This window comes from Temnothorax curvispinosus, unplaced genomic scaffold (genome assembly GCF_003070985.1).
Source record: "Temnothorax curvispinosus isolate PA1 unplaced genomic scaffold, ASM307098v1 QBEX01009828.1, whole genome shotgun sequence".
NCBI lineage: Eukaryota > Metazoa > Arthropoda > Insecta > Hymenoptera > Formicidae > Temnothorax > Temnothorax curvispinosus.
In genome coordinates this window covers 117,778-141,238 of record NW_020219608.1, presented here as the reverse complement: position 1 = coordinate 141,238, position 23,461 = coordinate 117,778, and the positions used below count along the sequence as shown (strand labels likewise).

The 23,461-nt window shown below is 36.6% G+C and overlaps 2 protein-coding genes, 1 long non-coding RNA gene and 1 pseudogene across 4 annotated transcripts; 3 read left to right on the top strand and 1 right to left on the bottom strand.

The window, feature by feature from the left end:
* Positions 1-1,513: 1,513 nt before the first annotated feature.
* LOC112459411 (electron transfer flavoprotein-ubiquinone oxidoreductase, mitochondrial) lies at positions 1,514-8,949 on the top strand. Of its 2 annotated transcripts, none has more exons than XM_025023485.1 (8): positions 1,514-1,682; positions 2,656-2,763; positions 2,849-3,197; positions 3,301-3,607; positions 3,698-3,939; positions 4,021-4,415; positions 4,963-5,184; positions 8,108-8,949. In XM_025023485.1, exons 1-8 carry the CDS (start codon positions 1,649-1,651, stop codon positions 8,269-8,271), a joined length of 1,821 nt encoding a protein of 606 aa, XP_024879253.1. In that variant the 5' UTR covers positions 1,514-1,648; the 3' UTR covers positions 8,272-8,949. The 2 variants fall into 2 exon arrangements, with proteins under 2 accessions (XP_024879253.1, XP_024879252.1); XM_025023484.1 differs by having other exon boundaries at positions 2,653-2,763.
* Positions 8,950-9,040: 91 nt separating this feature from the next.
* LOC112459422 lies at positions 9,041-10,333 on the bottom strand. Its single transcript, XR_003041323.1, has 4 exons — positions 10,254-10,333; positions 9,844-10,155; positions 9,550-9,770; positions 9,041-9,131 (listed from the first exon to the last, which is right to left on the bottom strand). It is a non-coding gene; the product is annotated as an uncharacterized LOC112459422 (long non-coding RNA).
* A 965-nt stretch (positions 10,334-11,298) lies between these two features.
* On the top strand, positions 11,299-13,836 carry LOC112459419 (odorant receptor 85b-like). Its single transcript, XM_025023499.1, has 6 exons — positions 11,299-11,575; positions 11,903-12,254; positions 12,608-12,838; positions 12,914-13,021; positions 13,095-13,250; positions 13,517-13,836. Exons 1-6 carry the CDS (start codon positions 11,319-11,321, stop codon positions 13,565-13,567), a joined length of 1,155 nt encoding a protein of 384 aa, XP_024879267.1. The 5' UTR covers positions 11,299-11,318; the 3' UTR covers positions 13,568-13,836.
* LOC112459421 lies at positions 13,834-22,538 on the top strand (annotated as a pseudogene).
* Positions 22,539-23,461: the final 923 nt, after the last annotated feature.

The window sequence follows — 23,461 nt, the reverse complement described above, 5'->3', positions numbered from 1 at the left end:
CTTAAGACGAGCTTAAATATAAGATCTGACTATAAATACCGGCCTAAGGCCCGGTCTACAGTGGATGTCGGAAGTCGGAGTCGTAAGAAATTGACCAATCACAGTTCATTATTTTTTGACCGCAAAAAGAATAATAGATTGTGATTGGTCAATTTCTTACGACTCCGACTTCTGACGTCCATTGTAGACCGGGCCTAAGAAGTACTGAGGTACATACATACAATAGCGATCGACGACTATGGGGATGGACCCAACTGCTTAACGTCTCTTTTTGAAAGACGGAGCCCAATGTTTCCATGTAGGGGTTATCTCTCTCTCCGCTAGTTGGGGCGGGGGGGGGGGGCATTGTTGCTGAGAAATTTTTCAGTGGCCTAGCGGGATTCGAACCCGGTTCTCCGGATTACGAATCTGACGCTCTACCCACTAGACCACTCATTAGGTATTGCGCACATGTAATAATTAAAAATATGAACGTGTGTTTGCGCACTTATTACGCACATACACTTTGCACACATGACTTATTGCACACATAACGTTATTATTATAAACAACGTATTAATTATAAATAACCGGAATATGAGCGACGATTTTCCTCTTCTCATTTCTTTTACTACCCAAAAATTTAAAAAAAATTTCAATTGAATCAAAGAGGTGCTATAATTATCATCGAAAAGAAAATTAATCAATAAAAAATATCGATTAATTGAAAAAGCTTGGTTTTCTCACTACAATGAGTCTGGGAATTTTGCAAATAATCGGAAATTTTTGGCAATTCCTCGCACAATTCAGCGGTCGTCACATAACTATTGGATTTAGATGCGGCATTTTATTTCTCCGATGACGTCGTTGGTATTTTGTTATTTTATCAAAGAATCAATAAGATTCTTTGATAAAACCCTGCGCCACGCACAGACCATCACCTCTGTAATGCTGGCATTGCTGGCTGCAACACAAACATGGCGTAGTTTCCCCTTCGACCGACCGTCGGCTTCGCATTGTTTACCGGAGCAGTAAAAAGCAAATTACAAAAGAACTGCTCGCACCAGAGAGAATGAGAGTGATATCATGTCCGCGCGCGTTTTGGCTGTTTACCGAATCCTATGGATAATGTGCACGATTTTGCGATTTTTTTCTATGTCCACGATTTTTTGATTCTCTTTGGGAAAAAAAAAATCGTGAACCTATACGGAAGAGTATCAAAAAATCGTGCATATAACGTGACGGAAGAGAACTACAAAATCGTGCGCATTATACCCGTTCTAGACTGGAGGATGATCCTACTTGTGGCTCTAGTCTAGACGGGTAAAAATCTATATTTTATGTATAATTTATGTCACGTACACTATAGAAAGGAGGATGAGCCGAGAGTAGAGGATCATCCTCCAGTCTAGAACGGGCATTACCTACCTACAGGCGATCTCTCTGCTCGCTGAACTCGCTGACAGCGACATCTGACCTGCACGCGTCTAATTACGTGATCGCGAGCGAATGATACAGAATTTTATTCTTTGCAGGCGCTGGCAGGCGCTACTTGCGCCGAACGACACGCGGCGAATGTGCCACTTTTTTGTGTTTTTTTTTTCCATGTAATTGTCAAATCGCCGATCGTGCCGATCGGTAGTTGTGTGTTGCCTGTGCGCGATTGATTATGGCTTTCGCGATATTCAATGCGTCCGGCACCAGTAAGTGCGTCGACGTAATCAGGATTTTTCAGCCATGTATAACCTTATCGCGACGTATTGACAACTCGACTAAAAAAAAACGTATCGTTTAGAATTAACTGCTCCGTTTTCGAAGAATGAACGATCGTTCGCCTTTAGCGATAACATTTTGCGAGAGAGGCAATGAGGCGATTAGCGAAATTTATAAAATATATCGCGCGTTATGTAACGTCGTTTAAAGGACGCGTTCGTAAAAAAGTATTTGTGATCGTACGTAAATATTTTTTTGTCGCTCATTTTCCGCGTTGAATCGCGTCTGCGCTATTCCGTTAATAAGTTTATTGCCTGGAATAAATGCAGTGGTGTTATTTAATTTGCATTTTTGATGCCTTTGTCTTTTATTTCATCAATATCGAGCGTTTAATCTCGGAGCGGTTGCGTTACGTGACAGACAAACATAAGTGCCCTTTGATCCCGCGATATATAAATATCTCTTAACTGCTTCTGCACATTCCATCTCGGTCCTTCTTTCCTTAAAGTGCGAGAACTTGTTATTTTTATATTTTTAAGCGCTGAAAGCTCGCAAAAGAACTTATTCAAGGAAATAAATTTTTGTTTCTGCCACAGTAGAAACGTATGTTTATTCCAAACAAAAGAAAAACAGAAGAAAAAAGTATTGATTTGTTTTGTTGTAACAAAAAAAATACGATTTTGTGCAAAAACGCGAAATTTTGCAAAGTTAAAATTTCGTGATCGATATGTCGATATAAGAGTTACACGTGACGCGCATATGCGCCAATAATTCGAAATAAAATTTGGAAAATTTGAGATATATAAATTCAAAATTTTTTAATATATAACTTTATCTTTCATCCGTGTGTACTTTTACATGCAAATATAATGCGTTTACTGTATGTACATACACAATAAAATGTTCTAATTTAGAGTACAGGAACCTGCATGTTCTAGTTTAATTTTGGTTGCATTTTAGCAGTACAGAGGCTGCAAAGGATTTTCCAGAGGGTTTACTCGGACGCGAAATTTCCTGAGATCACTACTCATTATACGGTGAAACCCAGGGAGACGGACTCAAGATGGAAAGGTATGTCTCTCTCTCTTTCGATTTTTCTCATTCATCAAAACAATACGGATAATGCATTGAGAATGTTTTTTTCTTTATCTGCCAGATGTGAACATGGAGAGATACGTGGACGAAACCGACATTCTAATTGTCGGTGGTGGTCCAGCGGGATTATCGGCAGCTATTCAGGCCCGTAGACTGGCTGAGAAACATGGCAAGGAACTCAGGGTTACTCTTGTTGAAAAGGCATCTGCGATCGGTGGCCATATTCTCAGTGGCGCTTGCTTGGACCCGATTGCCCTGAACGAGCTCTTTCCAAATTGGAAGGAACTAGGGGCGCCGTTAAATACTCCTGTCACGGAAGATAAATTTGCATTTCTCACGGAAAAGAGGAGGATATCTATACCTATCTTCAAGGGGATGCCAATGTATAATCATGGGAATTATATAGTAAGGTAAATTTAAATTTAACGCGGGTCATGTATAGATCCATGAATGGTTATACTGTAAACTGTATACGTTTGTCCCGATTGTAAACATTTATATTTCTGTATGTAGATTAGGCCACGTAGTGACATGGCTTGGCGAGCAAGCAGAAGCTGCTGGCGTTGAGATATATCCTGGTTATGCAGCGGCAGAGATATTATATCATGAGGACGGATCCGTTAAGGGAGTGGCCACAAATGATGTTGGTATTGCTAAAGACGGCTCGCCCAAAGAGACGTTCGAACGGGGTATGGAACTTCATGCAAAATGTACCGTATTTGCAGAAGGCTGTCACGGTCACCTGACGAAACAGTTAACAAAGAAATTGAATCTTCGGAAAGATTGCGAGCCGCAGACATACGGCCTCGGATTGAAAGAAGTAATTATCATTGAGTTACACCTAAACAAACTTAAAAATTATATAAATATAAAATGTTTTATATGCTAAAGTATGATATTTTTTTAAAAGGTTTGGGAGATAGAGCCAAGCAAACATCGACCCGGAGCAGTGGAGCATACGGTTGGCTGGCCACTTAATAGAAATACATATGGCGGATCGTTTCTATATCATTTGAATGAAGAAACACCTCTGGTTGCAGTAGGCTTTGTCGTAGGATTGGATTACACCAATCCTTACCTATCTCCATTTAAGGAGTTTCAGAGGTTTAAGGAGCATCCTAGTATTAGACCAACGTTTGAAGGAGGGAAAAGGTTGGAATCTTTAACACGAAATTTTAATTGCACGTATTGTTTCGTATTCTCTACGTATTTCTCTACTCTTCTTAATTCTAGGATAGCTTATGGCGCTAGAGCGTTAGTGGAAGGTGGATTCCAATCTATTCCCAAACTCCAATTCCCTGGTGGTTGCCTTATTGGATGTACGGCAGGTTTTCTAAATGTGCCCAAAATTAAAGGAACTCATAATGCTATGAAAAGTGGCATGTTAGCTGCAGAAAGCGTTATTGAAGCGATCATAGACGCGGAAACTAATACCTCACCAACGAAAGGCTTAGAGCCGAAAACATACACTGACAAAATAAAGAGTAGTTGGATCTATAAAGAATTGAAGGCCGTAAGAAATATGAGGCCCAGCTTCCACTCTTCTCTTGGACTTTACGGCGGTTTAATGTACTCTGGTTTCTCCATGTTACTAGGCGGAAAGGAGCCGTGGACTTTATCCCACGGAGGTAAGAAAAGATTATGCAGGAACCTTTTAAGAGGTTTCTGGAAAAATACTACAAATGTTAATTTCAAATATGCTATTGAAATATTAGGCTCGTTTTATGCAAAGCAATATGAGGGAATAATGGCCCAACAATACGGGCTAAATTCAAGATATTACAGTAGAAATAAATTTTATACATAGATGTAATGGATATAAGGTAAATGTTTCGACTTTACTTACAATTAGTCTTCTTCGGTACTAAAATAGAATTTACGAGTATAAGATTAATGATGTGATGCAATTAATTTACCATAATATTTTCCACGAATACAACTATACATTGCTTAGAATAAAATGAAACTTAAAAACTGATAACATTGAGATACATTATATGAAACACAGTCATAAAAGAGGCTGACAATGGCAAGAAACATGGTCCTTTTTACAAAATTAGAATTATTAAACAATTGAATCAAATTCGAGCCGTTAAGTTACGTAGTCATTAGTTAAAATAAATTGTGATTTTTCAAATGGTATTTTAAACATTTTCGTACCGTGTGTGTTCGTAGGTCCTGATCATAAGAAGTTAAAATCCGCAGCTAAATCGACGCCGATAGAATATCCTAAACCGGATAACGAGGTATCCTTCGATCTTCTGTCATCAGTAGCTCTAACTGGTACCAATCACGAAGCTGATCAACCAGCCCATTTAACTTTGATGGACGACACTGTTCCAGTGAAGAGAAACTTAGCTGAATTTGCTGGTCCGGAAGGTCGATTTTGCCCTGCTGGTAAGTCAATTTACTGCATGATTATCATTTATCGTTTTAATAATGCATTGTGTGTACTAATGTTTATGAGTTCTCTTTGATTGTATGTTAGATATACTTTACTTTTGCAATCGTGTAATAGATTGACATAATGAACTTTATAGATAGTTTTAATTTATCGAGTATATATTTATTATTTATATAATCTATGACGGTTGCTGAAAAAACTTAATTGTTTTAAATTAAACACGCTTTTTTCGATAAATTAACTTTAACGTAATTGATATATGTTTTCGCGCGTATATGCATTCAGTGAATTTATATCGCAAAAAGATATACATTTCTAGAATCGTGAATAAAATATGAGACAATATATCACGTTTATAGATTTGTCTCATTATCTCCTATTTTTTTATATTCAATTTTTACGAATCTTTAGTAGTATTTATTCTTTCTCATGAGCATGTTTTATTTTTTTTAGTACAAAGGCTAATTTTTCAGTGTTACAGTTTTGACAGAAATATATTAAATACAAAACAGTTTTTATAAAATTATTTTTAAATCATTAATTAATAATTACATATTGATTTGCCGCATTTTTAATATTGTTATTTTATAATGTCTATATATATAACTTCTTTCGTAGTTATTTTTTATTTATTCGACTGCATGATTTGAAAATTACAATATAATGTCTTTCATGAAATGCTTTTCTCTCATAAATGCTGGGAGAGAGAAAGTACTCATTAATATTAATATCAATTTGTTCACTGGTCTTATTCTGTTGGCGCAAACGGAGAAATTCATTATGTTAAGGATGAATGAGTAGTGTACTTACCGCATTGCAGAGTTTGATATTTATCTCTCGTAATTTTATGCCGCTCGTATCCTATTTCATTTTCAGATATTTTTTACACATAATTTTAAAGCATTTTTTTACATTTTTTCCAAGATAATAACAATAATAATAATAATAATAATAATAAATTGCCTACTATATATCTTAATAAAAGTTAAATCCAAATCTGTCATTAAAATTTGCTGGAGTAAAAAGTAAAATACAATGTATCTGTTGCACGAATCTATTGAATTTTTAACATTTTCATTTCCGTATTGTTTAAACATTTGCTTGCTTTCCACGAAAAATTTAGCTGATGCAAAATTATTCAATATTCGAAGGGTATTGTTATGAAGAGAGATCAATTTCGTTCGCAATAAATTTTCGCAGTCTGCAGGCAATCCAGCTCCTTCCACTTCCGCTCTCGAGCCACGTCTCCACCCTCTCCTCCTTTTCCAGTCTTGTCGGGGGTTTATCGACCGTTGTGTCCTTGAACCTGAGCCACCCGGACAACCCCCGCATGGCTAGACAACCCCGGACCAAGCTCAATCCCCAAAATCGAACAGCGCCCTGGAGCTCCGGCCAACAACCTCGCTGTCGATTTGTCCTTTCTCTCTCTATTCCTTCAGAATCTTCCGATATTATATTAATCTTGAAACAATGTTACAAATAATCAACAATTCTTTGTTAGCAACAATTTTTGAAAATTTATCTTATTATTATAGTAAAGTATATTATTTATATATAATATAAAAGTAATTATTTTCTATAAGAGAAATAAATTACAATATTTATATTGATTTATTAATCTGAAAAACCTCGCAGATAATTTTAATCTGAATATATTTTTACTTTTATTATTAACTTATATTTTTTGCAAATATAAATTTTACAGTTCGACGGTAATATGATCCTGCATCGCGCACACAAGGCGCACAATGTAATTGCTGTTAAATTTAATAATATGATTTCGTAGAAGTTATACAGAGATGTGTTGTTGCTGTAATATGAGAAATTCAAAACACACTCGTAGTTCGTACATTCGTAGTTCATAAAATTAATATCGTTCAAACACGAAGGATGGAATTAGAGATATATAATTAAGAATGAAAGACTCATTGTTATGTTGCAAAAAATAATATTAAGGTGTTCGTACAAGCAAGTAACTGTGATTAATTTACAGATTTATTGATGAATTTAAGATTAACTTTGTTATAGTTATAATTTGTAATTTTTTAATTACCATTAAATATTCTGGAATTTATATAATTTGTGGAACTCTAGAACTAAAATTTTATTAGGAATTTATATAAAATTTATACGAAAGAATCTTCTATCATTTTTGCTAAATCCTTAAAGTCTCCTGATTGGTTTAAAACTTTAAATTTATATTGTTTAAATCAGTGCTACAACATTATAACAAGGGGCATTTTTTTTTATTTAAACTTTGCGGCTGAAAGCTTGTGTAGATATCCTATTATGTCACATAAACGCCTTCGAACCAGACAAATTTATGCGTCTGCCCTCTCACCATTGTTTCGTGAACATCCACCTTTGATTTTTACGACGTATTCCTTCTTCATTCCCGGGCTTTTCCCTCCCGTCTCCGGGGTGCGTCTCCCTGTTTCCTTTCACGGGCCTGGCGAGTCGGGGCATCGGCGAGGAATTCGTCTGGGAGCTTTCCTACAGGATAGCTGCGCCGTCTGGAAGATGGTGGGGAACCGGGTTATCGACTGTCTGGCCGAGGGCACGTCGTGACCTTCGCGGCGTAAATCTCACACTCCGCAGAGTGCCTAGAATATATGCGTCTGCTGAATAAATCGCGTTGAATAAATCATCCCGCGCATTGCGACATTATTAGCATTTTCGTAGGACAGCCGGACGTAGGACAGCCAGTTTTCACGAATAAGTTATAACTTGGAAAGTTAAGTTAGTTACTTACATTATTACAATTGGTAATAATTTTCATGATTTAGCAAGCCAGGGAGACGCTCGGTGTGGTTTTCAGATATTTCTCCAACTCTCCATTGTAGTCGTTGAAGAGGAAGATGTGTGAGGGCAGTTTGTTCCGCAGGTCCAAAACACGTGTGTGCAATCTGGTTTTAGGTGTCTACGAATTCGTGCCGTTGGAAAGCGGAGACGGCGAGAGATTGCAGATCAACGCGCAGAATTGCATCCACTGTAAGACCTGCGACATCAAGGATCCGAGTCAGAACATCAATTGGGTCGTGCCGGAGGGTGGCGGCGGGCCAGCTTACAACGGCATGTAAAAATATATCAATCGACCAACTCATCGATTGGTTGATTGCGTGAATATTCGATGGTCCACATTATTTTACCGTTTAATGTTGGTTTCAAATGCTTTTCAACGAAACCTATGAACGTATTGCGGCATGGTAATCACATTTTTGATCGCATGCTGTTATAACGGTCTAATTATTGAAATTGAAATACGAACGGTGTAATTATTTTCCATTCGAATGAATCAATACAATTACGGATTAATCCCGATTCGTTAGAAACGAGCGATATATCTTTCCATTGCTGCTGGCGCACATACGACCAATTTCGTGACATTATATATATCATCGATATATATATAGATATATATATAACTTTTCAACCATTGGGACAATTTACAAAATTTATCCTTTGCTGAGATAATATTTATTGAAATGCATCGTTGAACAATTTGAAAGAATATTACGTGGGAGTACATTAATTTGATGAAAATCTCGGAAATATCTTTGTGTTCTCCCTCTTTGCGAGGGGCTTTTATTAAATAAAACGTTTCTCTCGGAGAGACGCAAAAGAAACGCTTCCGAAGCGATTGCGTAACACAGTGCTGTTGTTATTACTTTTTGATAGAGTTTGTATAAATAAATTTGTATATTATATTATATTTTTATACAGAGAGGCGAATTGAAATATACATATGTACAATCCAATTCAATGCCATGTAATTGTTGCTACTACCTTTGCTATCGTCCTCTTCTACAGTAATATCCAAATTTTTTTTCCAGAAGATATCAGGATGATGGCGGCGATGAATATTCTTCAAGTTCCCATGAGCACAAAATTTTTATTTGATATTTTCTAGACTAGAAGATTCAGCGTCTTAAAAATTTTACTGAAAAGTATGTCGTCATACGTGATTAAATTAGAAAAACAGTCTTTGTATAACAAAAATATGAAGCTATATTCCCTATGATTTTTATAAATGTAAAAAAATATTCCTCGGTATCAGCTTCGAGAGAGAGAATCTCTATTTTTCTATTATATTAAATCATCAGGATTTCGTTTGAAACTTATTTCGCGCTTTTGTAACTCATTGGAGAAGAGCTATGATTCTATAAATTATATCGAAGTTCTAACATTAAATTCAAAAATTAGAACAATATAAAATTCACAAAGGTGGATTATTACGCTGAGAAAGTCTTAGAACTGGATTTAAAATAAATATAATATTCTACAACAAAAGTGTATAGAAAATTAAAAAAAAAATATTCATTTAAAAATGTTTATGTTCAATATAGATGCATGCTCACCTTTTTATTCTGGATTTATAGATAAAACACATTTTCATCCATATCGACGACTCGATATTGTTCAATCTTGCTTTTCTACTGAAATTCGCGTCCCAGAGGTCGCGTAAATTTTTATGACTCGCATTATTTCGTATTTGTTCGCCAACACCTTTCTACCGGCATCATGATTTCCTATGAGACCGCGGATGATGACCAAACGTATGCAGTTTGCAATAACTTAACTGCAAGGATGATTTATAGGAATGATTATGACGCATTTTGAAACGAGCAGCGAGCGTAAGTCAGTATACCTACCTGCGATTTATCCTCTCGAGTGGTTTATCTTCTCGAAAAGTGAATTTAATAATATCGAGCGAAGGCCGGATCGTTGGCTTGCAAGATGTGCGGCAAGAACGTACAGCGGGGAGATATCATCGCAATTTTTCGTCGGGCGTGGAATCGAGTCGATTTTCATCGAGGATACGCGTAACGTTACAATTTTTACGTTCCATCTGCGCTCCTTTTATTTTCTCTCAGAAAGTTGGAGAAATGTGACGGAGATGACGTCTGTTTATTGAGCTCCTCGGAAGGTATTGTTTTGAGCGATACGTTTTTCTCTCAAAACGACTGCAGTGCATACATTTACGTGAGATATGAGCGAATCTTATATACATCCACGCTCGTGCGGCACATTCACTGTCGCTGATACGGATAAAATTTATTACGTGATATAACTTCAGGAGCGGAAGTAACCGCTGCCGCTGCATGCGCGTTGTAAAATTGTCACGTTACATCATGGAACTGGAGGTACTGGAATTCTCACAGCCGTGAGTTATTGCAAGCCCAACGATATTTATTTACTTACTGCAGCTGTTTCAGATCGTAGCCGAGGAAATACTTCCTGAAAAATTGTTTCTGCCGGTTACAAAAGGAAAAAAAAGATAATATATGTTTGAAAAAGCTATGAAGTTCACAGTTCACATTTTCACAAGAACGAAAAAAGATACGTGTACACATGTTTGGGGAAAAAAAAACACGAAGTTTACATTTTCTTTAATTAATTTCGAACGCATAAAAAAATTTTTTTTTATATATTAATCTGTCAGAATGAAATGATAAGGCGGCTGATGCGAAAGCGTCGCTCGAGCGAGTCCTCCATGATGTATAGCAGACGCGATGCGACAAATTGAACTATTATGGCTCGCCATTATATTTCATTATCCGCGGACAATTGTATTTTAATTTTCCACATGATTGCCCGAGAGTCCGCGGAACGATTAGATAGATTATAACCGTGCATTTTTAAAGCAAACGTTTCATGATATCTCGTCGGCGGTGTCGCGAGCGCACGACGGAGTCGCTCTATCGCTCGATTGCTCTATCTCTTACGTCCCTTTCTCCGTTGATAGTCAAAGCGGTCGTTATACATTTACGTGCGCCTCGTGTAATGGTCTTAGATAATTGCAGTTGGACGGTAGTCGTTCGCAAGCAGCACTTTATCCGCTGCCTCCATGAGATCAATCAGGCCTCGTGGAAAGTTTTTACGGCGTAACATGGCGTTTAGCTAGCCGCGAGATTCCACCCGAATATCAGTGCCCGGTGTACGTAAGCACGTGACTCACGGCTGGTCGCACTTAATCAGGAAGGGTCCGTCTTCTTTTTCGGAAGAAACGTGATAGAACTGCGAATCTACGTCGGTTTTGACCGGAGAGACGGCCGGTGCGGTCGGGGCTGTAACAATTGTCGGAATCAGTCAATTAATCGAGAAGCACGGGACAAAGAGGGAAAGAATGATACCTACGAGCACCATCGGCGGTCCGATGGAATTCACTTTGCGGCTGATCGGCGTTTGGCCGGATTCCTCGTGTAGATACCTGATGCGCGTCGTTTGGACGATGGCGATGGTTGCCTCGCAGTTCTTGCAGTATTGGTACCTCTTCGCTCACATCGGTTCCGATACTCTGCCAAACCTCATGGACTCTATGAGTCTGTGCTTATCGAACAGCCTGCTGTTTCTGAAGTTGAGCCTTCTCTGGCTGAACGGGCGGTAAGACTTGTTAGCGATGTTGTCAACTGGTGAATAAGGAATGAACATGCGTGAATATTTCTATTTAAAACTAACTAAATATTTTTTTTTAACTCGAGGTTGAATGTGTTATAGCGAAACAGTTAATTTGACACCTGATGGTCATGAAAAAACTGTTCAACATTAAACATGTTACATCGCGACAGATTTTACCTTAGACATGTTTTTTTTTTTATAGAAAATTGAATCGAGGTTTTCCCGAGTGGAATTTAATTTTTTGGAAATTTAATTACTGCTCTTAGTTTGTGTTTATTAATAATCTACGTGTATATATGCCGTGTTATCCAGTATTATTTATGATATTCTTACGATGATGGCCGAAGATTGGAACGAGTGCGCGTCCACTCGATCAAAACTGCAGCCGATGGTGAACAAAGCGATTTTATCCCATCGATTTTCAAAATGCAGCATCGGTGCATATACAATCGTGCTACTTTTATTTGGGGCGAGTGACGTGATCGCTCAAAAGAGCGCGGGCTCTGAGCAACTTGTCGAAGAGAAGCGGTTTATTGTTAAAATGAAACTGCCGTCCAAGTGCAGTGCGTCGCCGTTTTACGAAATTGTCATGCTCACGCAATTTCTTCTGCAATTCACGTCGGCAATCGTAGCGGGAATGCTGAATGCTCTCATGGTGACATTCGTAAGTTGGTTCCGAAACCGATCAGAGCGCGTTGCGTTTCTCCCTGAAAAAGCCCAATTTTATTCAGTCACTATTTCACTCCTCTCCTGTTTTAATTTTCTTTTAAACGCTAACATAAATATTAATGACAAATATTGATATTATATTGTTAACGTTAACATAATGATGTTTGTTATGTTAGCGTTATCAATATAACGCGTGATTGTTAACGAAACTTGACATCGCAATGAAAATGAATTCTGTGTCAACGGAGAAATTTGAGTGCCAGATATTTGAGTTAACAGATCCCTAACGTGCCCTAGTCGTTGACAGATTGTATAGCTTTCAGGACAATTTTGGGTCATCATTTTTAGATACTCCACATCGCCGGTCAGATCGACGTAATGTGTCATGAATTGCTGGAGATCCCTGTTGCCGAGGACAAACGCGACTCGCGTATAGTCGCATTGAGATCTGTCGTGAATAGACATCAAAGGATTATTGCCTTAGCGGACAATATCGAGGATGTGTTCTGTTACATGGCACTGATGCAGTTTCTCTCAAACACGTTCGTTATTTGCTTCCTCGGATTCGTAATTGTAACTGTGAGTATTCCCGATACGCTCGTCTCGAACAGAATTTTACGATTTGTTCGAGAAGAATCCGTCTCTGAACCGTAGTCGTTAAACTCTCCCGACATCGTGATGATGAAGATCTTACCTTATTACGCCGTCGTGAACTTGGAAGCGTTTATACTTTGCTACAGTGGCGAATATCTCAGTTCCAAGGTGAGAAAAAAAGAGTAAGAGAAGAATTGCGAAGTTTCACATCGTGTTAATATCTTATTTCTCTCTGTCTTAGAGCAAGACTATAAACCGGGCGGCGTACAATTCATTTTGGTACGAATTAAAGCCTACGGAGAGTAAAATTTTGTTCTTATTAATATTGAGATCTCAGAAGGAATTGGCAATTACAGCCGGAAAATTCATAGATTTATCTTTGGAGGGTTTTACGAGCGTAAGAATTTTGAGATTTTCGTTTTCTTTAATTAATGACAGCAGTGATATGATTGTAAATATGATATTTAAGTGCTACGAATTAAACATTACTTTCGTAATTTAATTGATAACTCTTATTAGCCAGCAAGATTCTTTGTAAAGGAGATTCAATTTTTGTTTCAATATTTATTTCATGCTCTCTACTAATTAACTCTCTTTATAATTACAAAACTATGAAATTTAATTGTTAAACAACAAAATTAATATTATGTCTTTTTCTCGTAGATTCTGAAGGCATCTGCGTCTTATGTGTCGGTGTTACACGCCATGTATTGAAACACAAAACTATAAAAATCTTGTACAAATATAGATGAAAATTAAACTCTTGCGGTGCAATAAACGCCTCGAATCGAAATATTAACTGACGTATAGCAAGAATTGTATAAACGAATATTTAAATATGTGCAAAAGTACTTTTTTGTGCGGCTTTATTCATTTCTCGCTATTTATTTTGCCTTCAAAATAGAGATAAGTCCATCGATTAATAAAGAAAAAGAGAACAAAGAGAGGCCAATTCATAACAAAATTATTTGTCCGGTAACATAAAATATATTGCAAGAAACATCAATCAGCACCTCTCTTGAGTAAATAAGTCTATTGATTAATGTCTATTATGAAGTAATAAATTTAAGGACACAGCACATATAATACACACAGCACACTAGATATAAAGCAACTTAAGACATCCACTCTTGACACTGCACACTGGCGGTTGAACACAGAACACTGCGTCACGCTTCGCGCATCGGTTGTGTCGAAGATGTCCGACTCCCTCCCTTGCGAAGTTCTCCATCTTACTTTCGATTATAACTCGGTAGCGCATCACGATGCACAAGCTTACCCGAAACGCACCTTTTGCATTTTTAAAGCAAATAACATTGTGATCGCACACCTGGAGATATTCGACGTGGAGGAGCACGAAACTTGTTACCTATGATATATTATTTTTTCTTCGGCAAACCTGAAATCATAGCCATAGTATTTTTCCTCTCTTATAATATGCCACGTAATGTGTGCGATGAATAATTTCGACTGGTCGACGATCGCCGGGTTCATGCCTGGGCGACGAACCCTCTGGAATTCTTGAGGATTACTCGATGTTGCGACGTGGTAACTTTTCGACGGCTGCTATTAAAAGGGCGGCATTAAGAGAAGCTTACTGTCAAACGCGCCAAATACGGTTTTTATGTTAAAGTTAACGTAAAATGGATCTTACGTCCACCGTGAGCCCCTTGGTTGAGTTCGGGCTGCGCGCTATCGGGATTTGGCCGGGATCTTACAACATCTTATATCGGACCTTGTGGACGATCTCCTTAGGTCTCGCTCAAACATTCCAGTTCAGATACATCGTCGTCTGCATCGAAACCGCAAACTTTCTCGATTTAGTGGACAGCGTCAGCACCACGCTGCCTTACAGTTTGCTCTGCTTGAAGCTGATTATTCTCTGGCAGAATCAGAAGTAAGAAATTCCGTTATTTATTTCGACACAAGCTGAACTTTTGCGTAATACCATCGAGTTATTCGTCAATATTTGACGTCCTTTTTTTAAGGTATAGAAAAATGACAGAGAAGAATTTGGAAACTATAGCAATCCCGTTTTCCTGTTCATAAAAAATTTGTAGTTACAATTTTCTTTTATGTACTTTGAAATCTGCAATCAGACTAATTAGTTTGTATGATGTGGAGAGATAACAATCTTTTCAGATTGTTTAACGACATTTTGACATTGATGTCGCAAGACTGGCGCAACTGCGGCACCGTCGCCTTCAACGTGCGCACTATGACGAATAAAGCAATTCTTTCTCATCGTTGCTCGATGTTAATTATCGGGGTGTATTCGATAGCCGTTGTGATCTACGTCTCTGTCATAATGGAATTTAACAGCAACAACGGGTCCAGCACAGGAGAGAATCAGCTCTTTCTTAAGATGGAATTCCCTTTCGTTTACGAATTTTCCCCTGTTTACGAAATCGTCATGTTCATTCAGTTTATACAGTTGTTGAGCAACGCCTCGGTCATTGGGATGCTGGACGCACTGATCATAACACTGGTAAGTTTCTTTCATTTGCTCTTTTAATGAATGTTTTGTATTAAATATCATTTAGTAGCGTATAATTGCGATGATCTGTATTATATGTGAAAATTTTGTCCATTTTTCAAAGTGACTTAAACTTTTAGATAATTCACATAAGCGGGCAAATAGACATTGTGTGCCGAGGGTTACTCGAACTCTTCTCAAAAGACTGCGAATATAAATCATATAAGGACGCGAAGAGCGCAGTTATTCGCAAACATCAAAATGTCATTGCGTTCTCAGACAATATCGAGAATCTTTTCTCTTACATTGCACTAATGCAGTTTCTTACGAACACGTTAGTTATATGTTGCATAGCATTCGTGATCGTGATAGTGAGTTTTTTTAAATAAAAATATAATGCGCTAGATAAGTGATATACATATGTAGATAATATATATGTATATAATAATATACATAGCTATAAGTGAATTATAAACTCGATATGTACATATGTGTATACGTTAAATGACGTAAAATCTTTTTTTCAACGTTTCAGTCTATCAAAGGTAACGAAGGGTACATCATGTTATTGAAGTCCCTGTTCTTTTATATCGCTATCACTTTGGAAGCGTTCATCTTTTGCTTTGCTGGAGAATATCTTAGCAATAAGGTTTAGATTAAATACTTTGCCATAAATACTAGTGATATGTATAAAAATTAATTTTTACTTTGCAGACAATTGTTTTATCATACGAATTTTTCAGCATGGTAATATAATCTTTAGAAAGCCAGATTCTTTTCGCAAACAATCTGCTTAAATATTTCATGAATGGCACGATTTTATTGCTAGTTTTTTCTTTTTTTTTTGCAGAGCAAGTCAGTCGCAAAAGCAGCTTATGAGGCTCTTTGGTATAATGCGAAGCCCAGCGAAAGTCGAATTTTATTAATTTTAATATTAAGATCACAGAAGCGATTGACTTTAACAATCGGGAAATTTAACGATCTGTCTTTGGAAGTTTTTGCGAGTGTAAGATATTAAAAATCCTGTCTTTTAAACCACAAGATTCTTTCAAATGTAAAACGATATTATGTTTCAGATTCTGAAAGCTTCTGCTTCTTACGTATCGGTGCTGCTTGCAATGTCTTGATCAACAAAAATATATCATTTGCAAAGTCTATATAAACTTGTACACATATTTGCATATTATATACATATATTGTATTATTTTAAGTGATTATGTGCTACGTAAATATTTTATTTTCATATAATTTTACTCACTTTTATCATTGCTTACACGTTCCGCTTATCTCTTTACAAACTTCGAGAACGAGATGAAGAGATATATATCTATATACATGCTAAATGTTCTTATGATTTAAAAATATATGAAGTAGTATTTACCTCGCCATTTTTATCGTACAAAATTCTATTTAAAAAAAAATGCTTATTGTCTTCAATTTTTATTAAAATTCTCTCGTTCAGGGCAGATATAGACATCTGTATCAGTAGACACATAAATATATCAGCATATAGATTGCCGATCCAAAATCACTTTAAATTCACATCCAAATCAAAATTACATATGATTTATCTTCTGCCTGTTGCATTTCCTTATGCATCTCGACCGATCATTCGCGAAGATTCAGCACTATGTTCTTATGGCTGGAACTTATGTTCGCTACTTTCAGAAACTTCTCTCGACGACGGTCATTCTGGCGATTTTTGCTCTTGCACTGGCACGCCGCAACTTTTTCCTATTTCCTTGCATTATTAAAGTAAATCACTCGGCAATAACGGGCGACAGGGGGTTTTCCCGTTCCGGAAGCTACCAAATAGCGCCCTCGTCGATTCTTCGCTCGTTCGAGACCTGCAATCATCATTCGATCGTTGTAACTTTTTCTTTCTGCATTTCTAAGCACACCACGGAAATACACGTCTAGCGTTTGCGATTGGTCGGCGGCCGTTAAGGTGGGGCCGTATCTGATCTTCATGTTAATATCTTGAAGCTTATCCTTCAGCGAGTACGTGCAGCGATCGTACGGAAGCCTCTCGTCAGGAACTTACGTCCGTTTCGTTCTGCTCCGTTAACAGAGTGAAAAAAAAAGAAAACGTGGAATTTTACGCGCGATGATACCGATCAGCACTGTCAGTCGACCGGTCGAAATCGGCCTCCGTCTTACTGGGATATGGCCAAATTCCTCGATTTTCTTCAGACTGCTTTGGACACTGGTGATGGGAACAGGGCTGATCTTCCAGTATCATTATCTTCTGGCGCACTTCAGCGCCGAAGAATTGCCGAATCTGATAGACAATTTAAGCACCACCTTGCCGTACAGTCTCCTCTTCTTTAAGCTGATTGTCCTGTGGGCCAATAACCGGTAATGTGGTACTTATAAATAAATATTCGTCCTATTTTCATGTTAAATTAATCCTTAAGAATTGAAGATAATAATAATAATATGTGAAATACGTTGATTGCCAAGCAACAAAGTGTCACTAAAGTAATGCCTAGTCGGGCTGTCTGAAAAGATACGTCTTGTGCTGTAAAAATAATGTAAATGTTACGATTTTTTTTTACTTCGCATTAATTAGTAATACAGTGCAGCTATTCGGAAACATTTAATAGTCAGAAACTTCTGTCTTTGATGAAGAGGAAAGAGAAAACTAGCTTGGCAATCGACTTCGTCGTTTCCCTTCTCTCGCGAGCTGGAGGAGCGCATTTTTCCGCGAATGTAGATCAGTGTTGCGTCGCGTTGCGAAATGTTGCATTGCAGAATATTCAACGATCTCCTGACAGCGATGTCCAACGACTGGCGCGAGTATTCCAACATGTACGCCATGATCGACAAGGCGGTCCTCGCGCATCGCTGCTCAAAATTGACCATCGGTGTTTACTCGACGGCGGTGTTGCTTTACAGCACCGCGTCCGTCAACTTTCGCAAGCAGACTGACGACGATTGTCGAGAGTTACTTATAAAAATGGAACTGCCCTTCGCATTCTGCGAATCGCCAATCTACGAGATTGTGGTGTGCGTGCAATTTGTTCAGTTAATGGCGATCGCCTCCGCCATAGGCATGCTCGACGCATTAATGGTTACGTTGGTGAGTTGCGATCGACAGCGTTTGCAATTTTTCTTGCTGTGTTTCAACGCACTGCAATATTATTTCTATAATTTTGTAATGCATGAGTAATTCTTAATAACAAAAAGAAGCAATTTCTCTCATTCTTAATAAAAATCTCTCTTATTCTCTCTGTAACATAAAAATACGTCGTTAGATAAAAAGATAACTACTGGAAGATTTAATAGACAAAGATTTTACGATAATAAATATTACAAATATTGTGCATGTAGATATTGTGTATATATACAATAATTTATGAAACTGATCAAATCATAGCATATCAATTTCTTTTGAACAGTTCATAGTTGAACGAAGATATTTTTAATAACATCATAGACATTTGATTGTTTATATGTTATGTCGATACTAAAAAAAAGCCGATATTGTCGATACTGAAAGAATTTTTTCATCGATTGCTTTCTTCGATTCAGTTAGTCGTAAATAATTTGTCGCGTAGTATACTTGATGAGTTCTGTAACTTTCAATTTCTATCTTATTAAAAATTCATTTGTTATTGTGATTTAATTTAGCTGTCTAAATTCTGTCAATGCGTAGTGCAAATATAGTAACTATTTATTATTTTTTCTGTTATTGTGTATTTTTATAATATTTTTGTGCTTCACTTCTTCCCCATTTACAATGAGATCAATTTCGCAAGAAACAGTAAAAGAGAAATTGTTAAATAATTGCGTGACGGCGTCTCTTATAGACTTTTAGTAGTTAAATATAAATGATTTGTAGGAAAAATACGTAATATAAGATAAAAATATGCTCAAGATATTATAAAAAAACTCAGGAAGTCACAAAGAAGAACTTTCCAAAACTGTAAAATGTGAAACGTTTTGTTTTATATATCGAGTGAAGTAAATAATGTCGTTTAATTGAAAAACAGATTGAATCAAGTCAATAATATTATGCAGAGTCTGATATGAGAGAAAGAGCCAAGATTAAAAAACACTTTGTTGTTTACTGAACAACATGTAAAATTGTGTTTAAAGTTTGATTTAAAGCGATTTGTTTTACTTTTATTGCAGACCATATAATACATTCCTCTTATATCGTAAACTTATTGTTTTGCGAACTAAAATATTGATTTATTTAATTATTAAAAAATAAATGAATCAGTATTTTAGTTTCCTTAAAGAGTAATAAAAATATCAATTAAAACGAACAAACAATTCCTAGATAAAACTAATCAAAAGCAAAAAAATCAACACAATATTGTATTTGTTATTTAGATCGCGATTTATGCGCCAGGTACGAATGTAAAGAAAACATTTTAAGAAAAAGTAAATTGCACGAAAGATAGCAAAACAGAAGCTAAATGGCACAAAACCCAGGCGCAGGTAACACACGTGTCATACGTGAAACGTTCTGAGACAGTTTCTCGATCGCTATATAGGAGTTAGGAGCGATCGATGCCCGCAGGCGCAGATCTCAACCTTATCCCCTCTTTCAGGTTCATCATCAGGCTCGCGTCGTTTACGCTTTCGATCTAAAGATCTATGCGCATGCGAACGTAACGTCGGCTCCACATTGGTTTCCATGCTTGGGAGGGGTGGTCCCTCTTTCCCGGCTGCTTCATGTCCCTTTACTCCCCATATTCCTCCCCATATCGCGAGGTGAACAAGACCTTGCAACCACATTTTGCTTCGTTTGAATGGTTTACCGTGGGCCGGCTGGTGTTTCCATTTATTTTGACGACGTTAGTACCTGAAAAAGAGTTTGAAACGGTCAGCGTGGCCATCTGTTTCTCCCTTTTTTAGGCCATGTGCAGGTTTGCATATATTGCAGGTACCTGCGAGACAAATTGTACATCGCACTTTATTTAGCAGAAATTTTTTGTCACAAATAAATAGAAATATGCCGTTTTCGTTCGGGTTGATTTATTATAGCCTAATAATATTCGTATACACGTTTTATCCTTAAATTACGAGTTGATCATTTGTCTGTCTTGAAACACAGTGTTAGAAAGTAAATTCAACATACTTAAATCGATAATCGATTTAACTTTTTGACACTTAAAAAGCATCCTTTTAAATCATTGTGTAAAGAATTTACTGTAAAAAATATCACTCCAACCAAGGTTCGACCTGGACCTCCCTCCATCATGGATGTCTTTATCAATTCGGCTTTATTTATTTGTGAGAATCACTTATCGGTCAAAATGTTTATACTTATTAACTATTTTTTCTTATTTGATAAATATACGAAAAAAATGGTTTCCTGGAAAGAATAAAAGTATATAAAAATTGGGCTAGATATTATACAGATCTGAAAATAATGATGTTGGACCATCAAAATAATTACGTTTTTGCTAATTATAGGATTATTAAATATGATACTAATATACTGTAAAAAGTTTTGACATTCTCAAACAACCAGCTTGAGCGTTTAATATAATTATTTAGAGAGAGAAGGTCCAATATAATTATTTTTACATCTGTATTTAGCTTAATATTTACGTATTTTCGCAAAAACCGTTCTTTTTTTCATACATATGCTGTATTTTATAGTAATGTCTAAGTTATATAAATGACTAAAGATTGTTTTTATGCAATATTATTGACACAGTTGAAATACTTTTGTTTAGCAGCCATGTAACTGAATAATTATAACGTTTATTTTACTAATATAATATACAGATGCTGCACATTGGGGGGCAAATAGACCTTATGCAACAGGAAGTGGAAGGGATTTGCCCTAAAGATAACGAATATGATTTACCTTCTGCCATTGTGAGATCCTTAATCAATAAACACCATAAGATTATCACTTTTTCGGAGAACATCGAGAGTCTTTTCTCTGACATCGCGCTGATGCAATTTCTTTCAAATACGGTGATCATATGTTGCATCGGGTTCCTCATAGTAACCGTGAGTATCCGAGATCTGCAAACGCAAACGCTTTGTTAAAAAAAATTTTGATTTTCAAGTGTCGTACATACTTTGTAATTTTTCCACCGCACTAATTATTGCGCTTTATAAAATGCGCATAATAAAAGTTAAGCGTTTTAAGTATATCTGATAATGATAAATGACGTGATGCATACACTTGCACATTGCACAGACACGTGGAACATCTGATCGGAAACAAATGACAATATAAACTTTTAATCTTATTTATAGACGTACATACAGTTATTTATATGTTACTTATGTTACTTACGGTATTATAAGTTACTTACGTTTTATGTGCTAAACACATGTTTTTGCTTCGAGCACTTCATGGTATTCGAAATGGCAGCGGTCTCAGATTCACACACTCATGTTAATTCATTCAAACCGCACGGTAGACACGAATCGCCATTACCTCGCCGCAGGCAGAAAGCAAGTAAAAAGATTTCTATGTGAACGTATTGGCATGATTTCGAGCTCTTTGAAGATTCATCTCTCCATCTCGAAAAGCAATAAATCTGACCGGATATCCTCGATCTCTTTTCTTTTATCCTTCACACAAGGCCCATTGCGACCCACGCGAGTTGGCAATGTTGGCACGATAGTGGGAGATGACCGCTTGCTTCCCGCGCGTCTGCGATCTTTGCTTTACAGCGAACACGTCGAACTTTCTTTCTGACTCTTTTCTGGACTTGCAGTCATTGGGTACAGATGAAGGCGTCAGGATGTTAGTGAAGACCCTGTTTTTTTACATCGCTATCACTTTGGAAGCGTTTATCTTTTGTTTCGCTGGCGAATATCTGAGTAATAAGGTGAGTACCTGAAATCATTTTTGTCAATTTTTTCTTTTTTTGTGTCAGGTTGTTAAAAAAGATCACTACGTTGTGTTATAAAAGATTGGATCGTTTTGGGGAGATTTTGCTCGTGTAAAAATGAAGCACCGCGTCATACGTGACAAGGACAACATCTCGTTTTTCTACATGGCATGCACTTTTGTCTACATTTGTATTTTAGAGTCAAACGATCGGCGACGCTGTATATAAATCTGTTTGGTATGCTTTCAAGCCTCGAGATTGTCGCATTTTGCTGTTTGTGATAATGAGATCGCAAAGACGGCTAACGATCACTGCGGGGAAATTTATGGATTTATCATTGGCAGGATTCACGAACGTAAGATTTCAATAAATTGATGAAATTGTGAACTTTTCTCATAGCTACATATAAGTTAAGAATAGATATATTGTAATATATATTAGGTGTTTATATTATATCGTTTTTACTATGAAAAGAGAGAATGATAAGAATTATATTTTATACTTTATGTTTAACATCTCATTTATCTTATAATACACGTTTGATCGTGGGATCAAAATTAGCTATTTGCATTTCTCATTTGTATTTCTCATTAAATGTGTGAATATAATGTAGAACAGATTTAATATCATTTTAAACAAAACAATAGTTTTAGGATACAATACAGCTGACCGCATATTATGTGAAAGCAACTTTTGGTATCTCGCACTTTTTTCATGCTATATGTATAATTACTATTAAGATGATAAATATTATACATAATTTATATTATTCATATCGTTTGCAATGATAGTACTGTTTTATCGATCTATTTTCACAGACTTATTGCACTGATATATTTCATATTACTTAATTTTTCAGAGTTTGAAAGCATCCGCGTCGTACATATCTGTTTTATACGCAATGTATTGATGTCGAAGAAGCTTAGAACTGTGTATACACGTTGTGAGAAAGTCAAAATATTATTTATTTCTTTATATAAATTGATTGTAACAATTTAATAACGCACATCGTGGATACAAAGAAATATAAATTGTTTGCTTTTATTATATCTCGTAGTTGATCTTGTGACACAGATGAGGGAGAAATCTTATTAATACAGTTATATTATATATGATTTATTATCTCAGAACGTTTTCTCTGCCGTATTTTTACGTTTCTTCAAAGAGCCATTATTCCAGACTTGAGCTCGATCGCTACCATGAAGCATAGGTAGAAAAGCTGTTTCCTACATTATTCAAGTAACCAATTTGTCTCGTAGACATTTTTTACGACAAAATAAGGCAATCATTGTACACGTTGTGCGATTATGCGCTCAT